This window comes from Monopterus albus, unplaced genomic scaffold (assembly GCF_001952655.1).
Source record: "Monopterus albus unplaced genomic scaffold, M_albus_1.0 scaffold273.1, whole genome shotgun sequence".
Taxonomy (NCBI): domain Eukaryota; kingdom Metazoa; phylum Chordata; class Actinopteri; order Synbranchiformes; family Synbranchidae; genus Monopterus; species Monopterus albus.
The window spans coordinates 169419-175265 of NW_018128153.1; the positions used below are offsets into that span (position 1 = coordinate 169419).

At 39.4% G+C, this 5847-nt stretch overlaps 1 protein-coding gene across 2 annotated transcripts in view; it reads right to left on the reverse strand.

The window, feature by feature from the left end:
* Nucleotides 1-5485, reverse strand: part of prkar1b (protein kinase, cAMP-dependent, regulatory, type I, beta) — a 63780-nt gene extending 58295 nt beyond the window's left edge. The window contains exons 1-2 of one of the 2 annotated variants that reach the window (XM_020622143.1): nt 5359-5485; nt 3943-4127 (exon numbers count right to left, since the gene is read on the reverse strand). In XM_020622143.1, the coding sequence (XP_020477799.1) occupies nt 3943-4113 (171 nt within the window). In that variant the 5' untranslated portion in view covers nt 4114-4127; nt 5359-5485. Of the gene's footprint in view, nt 1-3942; nt 4128-5291 lie in introns of both variants that reach the window. The other variant, XM_020622142.1, reaches the window with a different exon arrangement.
* Nucleotides 5486-5847: the final 362 nt, after the last annotated feature.

Sequence of the window (5847 nt, forward strand, 5' to 3'; positions counted from 1 at the left end):
GTGCTCTTAGGCACCTTAAGTGCAGCAGAAATTTTTTTTTGTAACCTTGGCCAGATCTGTGCCTTGCCACAATTCTGTCTCTGAGCTCTTCAGGCAGTTCCTTTGACCTCATGATTCTCATTTGCTCTGACATGCACTGTGAGCTGTAGGGTCTTATATAGACAGGTGTGTGGCTTTCCTAATCACGTCCAATCAGTATAATCAAACACAGCTGGACTCAAATGAAGGTGTAGAACCATCTCAGGGATGATCAGAAGAAATGGACAGCACCTAAGTTAAATATATGAGTATCACAGCAAAGGGTCTGAATACTTATGACCATGTGATATTTCAGTTTTTCTTTTTTAATAAATCTGCAAAAATGTCAATAATTTGGTGTTTTTCTGTCAATATGGGGTGCTGTGTGTACATTAATGAGGAAAAAAATGACCTTAAATGATTTTAGCATATGGCTGCAATATAACAAAGAGTGAAAAATTTAAGGGGGTCTGAATACTTTCCGTACCCACTGCAGGAGGATATATGATGACAAAGGTGTATTTTATCTATTTTCTGTTATTTCTTTGTGTAGAGAGCAAGAGCTACCGCCTCTGAAAGACCACTTTTATTCAGAAACTAGAACATTGTTTTGCTTTTGTCTATCTACTCCGTTTTTTTTATTAGGTCTTTGAAACAAAAGATTTTAGGAATGAATATTTTGAACAACAGAAGACTGATTAGGAAAAACAACAGAAAAGCCAGTGTACAAGTCCTATTATATGGATGTGTCTTGAAACAAATATCGTCCTCAAAGTTACCCTTTGATAAGCATCCTAAATAAGTGGGACACAACAAAAATATACATCGCCTGTTTCAATTATGCCAAATGACTGCCCCCCACAACGCAAGCACAGATTTTGAAGGCTTGACTGGAACAGTGCGGGGCAGCTGTTGCCTTAAGAGAACTGAAAGCCAGGGTCGTTTAATTCCAGCCACTTGTACACACCAGGAGATTTCACTGACCACAATGCAACACCTTAATTGTATGTCCTCATGATATTGCAGAACATTTTCTTAAACTCCCAACTGCATTTTCTCCTGTCATGTTGACAGAAATGTTATGCGGATCTGTTACTTCTGCAATTGCGTAAGCCGTCAGACTACTGGCTTTTGTTATTTTGTTGACAGTGTTTTATGTTTGCTGCAGCAGACACTTATCCAGCACAGAGGGAGACTCAGGAGTGACAGCAACACTTTTCCATGCCTCCTCAGAGGACATTATAATCACAGCCGATGCAGGGGTGGAGATGTGTCTGATTAAATGCTACATGTAAGCGGCAGCAGTGATAAATAGTGAGACACACTGCAGTGTACTCCATAATTAAGTTATTGCAAAGGGTGTGATTGATATGTACAGCAAAGAGTAAAGAATGTAACAAGCAGTAGAATCAGTAAAAATGTATTGTGCTTCCCTGGCCACTTGTGCAGACTGCACAAGTGCACAGACGCTTCCGGACACCAGAGTATAGTGTCAGGAATATAGAGACCAAAGTGTGCCATAGTGTATTTATCCATGTTAGTTATTCAGATTTTTTTTTTTAAAGTAATCAATTCTCCAGTATAAATTCTCTTTTCATATACCCCTTTCAATAAGAAGGTTAGCACATTAGATCACTGAACAGAGGGAGCTGATCACAACAGAAAGCTATATGTAAGTTTACAGCATGAATCACGAGTAGTGTGCTACTGTGTGCTTCTGCCATCCATTAGCACTTGTGCTGACACTCAGACTATGCAGCATTACAGTCCACACCAACAACAGAAACAGCTCCACTACTCATGCTGTGCTTTGACACAGTGACATTGACCACAGACCTCCGTGTGGACCACTGCTCCAGATTATGACAGCAGACAGATGCAAACACATAAACAAGTGCAGGTCATGTATTACTAGAACAGAAAGGACAGTCCAGCCTTGACCTTAAAACTTTTTGTACATTCTGTCCTAACACCTCGGCTTACAGAAATATATTGCAGATGCACACTGTTGATTCTGACTGGTTAAATAAATACCTTGGCAATAAATAAATAAATAAATGTGCATAATTTACTTAAACACACAGGCATTGTTACTACTATTAACACAATTAAGCCTTTGATTTTTTTAAGGAAAACAAAAGATTGTGGCAAATATCACTTGTCAATTTAAACACGGATCAAATCAAATGACTGTCACCTGCCACCACAAATACAGACACACACCAATGCAGCAAGGATGGAGACCCTCTATCAGGCATCACGACAGTGAACTTCAGTTCTGTTATATCTGATATCTCTTCAACAATCATTTCTCTTGTTGGAGACGTCTCTCCAACACCTGAACTCTCTTCAGGTCAACATCAACAGCCTACAGCGCCTCCTCATACACCTTTATATGATCTATTTGTAACAGCAGTGTAAGAGTGAATTGCTCAAACAAGTAATCTTGTGACCCACTTAGCAAACTATCCATATGGCTCTCTGCCAGTTGCTGGAAAAAACCATTTGTTCAGGCTAAAGTCAGTGGCACCTTATTTTAAAGCTAATTTGCATATTAGACACAATAGTGTTTTTATATATATATATATATATATCCTATGATACGCTTAAAAACCGCTCAAACAAGTAATCTTGTGACCCACTTAGCAAACTATCCATATGGCTCTCTGCCAGTTGCTGGAAAAAACCATTTGTTCAGGCTAAAGTCAGTGGCACCTTATTTTAAAGCTAATTTGCATATTAGACACAATAGTGTTTTTATATATATATATATATATATCCTATGATAGGCTTAAAAACCTGACAATCTTAGGTACATTTACTATTTTTAAACCTATCAATGACTACTAGCAGATGCCAAGTTATTCCCCTCAAAAAGCAATCTTATACATACTAGGGATGGGCAACGAGTTTCAAATAGTCATTAAATTTTGAAATGTCAAATTTTTCATCTGACTATGATTTTGTCTTTAAAAACAAAGAGCCACTGTCTTCACTTCCTTTTACCGGCGCCTGGAAATAACGCGATAACGAAGTCGGCATATTATTTTACTACAGCATCAAATACAAACAGCAGAAACATCTTTGAATAATTGCAGAATAGTTCCCAGTGAAAATCAAATTGTATTTTAGCTCAAAATGCCCATCCTAAATACATACAGTGTAGTAATGTTGTTAGTGGCCCACAGGGAACATGCGTCAGAGGTTTCATCTCTTTTAACCAGTTTTCTAGTCAACTAGTACTTGGATCCCTGTAGCTGCTATCTGTTAATGAATGTAACACTTCTTTCACTTCTATGCTCATAAACAGATTCAGCCTGTTCCCTGAGCCTGCAAACAGGACACTGGCCTTTTGTGGGAGCTCCTTTCATATTCTGTAATGGATTCTCCAATTACCGTATATGATAAAAACCAAAAGTTTTATTATGATGGTTTCAGTCCAGTTTTTTAACACAGTAGCTGGTTGAGATGTTGTTGCTCTGTTTATCTCTGCATGTGATGATGTTATAAACATCAGCTGAACAGATTTATTGTAACAAATAAAACAGCACTGTGTACAGTACACATGAAAAATTCAGCACACTCAATGTTTTAAATACACTCAAATATCCACAACATTGAAACTGCATTCCACCTATCACCATTGCCTGCAATGACCACCCATATTATACATAAACTCCATTTCATTCACTTACTATAGGCTGTATTATGATACATTATTAGAAAACTGAGAAGAACTCACAACTTGGTAACTTACACACATTTCTATCAACAGTAATGTCACAAATATATTACATTTAGGTTAAAAGCACATTATAATTAAGAATTTCAAAATCCCCAAGGCTTCAGGCAATAGATGGCTCCACATTTCAAAATAGAGACTCAGACTGACAAACCAAAGTCATACAGAGAGTTATCACCAACCTTCTCCAGCTTTTCAAAATGCTCCCGCAGGAACTTCATGGGACGCTCAGGCTTAGCGATGCAGAGGTTCACAATACACTCTTTGAGGATCTGCTGAATGTTGTGCTTCTGCACAAAAATTTCACAGCCCTTCAAACTCTCATCTTCTTCCAGAGTGGAGGCGGTGGCCATCTTATCTTTTATCTCTGTGACAGTTGGGAAAAAACAGGATGTACCATGAGAGGAGGGGAGGAAAAAGGAGAACCAAGATGAGGGTAGAACAAGGTAGCAAGAAGGAAGAGGGCTGAAAACAGAATACAGACGGGAAGGACAAAATATGGATCGCACAATCAGGGACAAGGGGAGAGCATGGAGGACCAGTGGACAGTGGGAAGGAGGTGACTGAACATTTCACACCCTGTTGCTTATGTTTTCTGCAAAGGATCCAATGACATGGACTGCTGTCAGCTGGCAATGCCCTAAGCACAACATGACAATATGAGATGAACATAACTGTTGATGCAGCTGTACCTTTCTTTGTTATTCTTAGCACCCACTTTTATGTGTTTGACTTAGTAAAATTATATACCTGAAGACACACGCTCATCTTTTGCTTAAACCTATACCTTTGAGAGATGGCTGGTGAAAGAGGGCACCCACAAACGAGGGTTATCATTAAAATAAAATTATATAAGCCTATTTAAAACATGATACAAAATACTGTACATTCCTTGTGCTGACAAGTTACTAATGCATGGACGTGTATGCATTGATTGCATATGCCTTTGTGGATGAAGTTGACCGAACATGAACACTTTGTAAACTGGTGCTTTAACAGATAATGCATTTATGAAAGTAAACTCTTCAGCGGGTTGGGGTAAAGCCAATTGTCTAAAGGTGTATGGCAACTCACAGCTATGAATATGTCAGACAACAGTCATGTCAAATAATATATCCGCTGTCTCATAAAAAGCCATGATGCAGAGCAGGTGCTTTTAACTGTTGCTGTATCACTTCCTCAAACATAAATCACGTCTATGATATGGTTTACCGCATAATAAATAACAATCATTAACAACTTTAGGGCATGATATCTACCGAGTGCAGTTTCTACATAGCTAATGGAAAAGCACAGCCTACATATAACAATTCTGTCATGTATACTTTGAAGGTAATGATGAAACAGAGCAGCTGCATTCAATAGACAGCTAACCCAGCTAGCTTTGCTAACCCTACAATGACAACGAAACCAAGACGACAGGGAATCACTGCGACTACCACGACGTAAACGCTATCAAGGGCCACATCTGAACTGCTATTCAGTGTTCACAGACAAACGGTTCGATCAGTGCTATGGCTGCTGTCCCTACCGTTATTTTTAGAGGACGCTCTGTGATAAAAACACCTCGCTGGTAGTGGGGGATATAGGTGATGTACCGTTTGTTAGCGGGGATGCTGCTGCTGCCGCTGCTCTATCTCTCTGCTACCTCCTCAGCTCCGCGTCAGTCCCGATGACGTCAATCTCTCATCATCTCGACCGCAGCGGCGCTCTCTCGAGACCAGCAACACCAAGCACGCGCCAGGCAGTTTGCAGGGGAAAATCTTTAAAGGAAACATCCGCACTAAAAATAACTGCTGTGTGTTTCTATAATGATGAACAAGTTTCATCTGTATTGCAAATATACACTTTATGGACAAGTCAGTCTGTATCCATAACTCTTAACAAACTTGTATTACAGTTATATTGTTTATTCGATGCACCAGGGGTGGCCAATGAGATTCAGCTGGGGTTTGTGCCACCCCTGAATGCAGGCCTGGTCCTGTCCTGTTCCTACCCAACTGCCAATGTAAATTTTATATTAGGGTGATTTACAGTGGATTTTAGGTAGTGAATGACAATACTGCATTTTGCTTTATCCTTTGTAG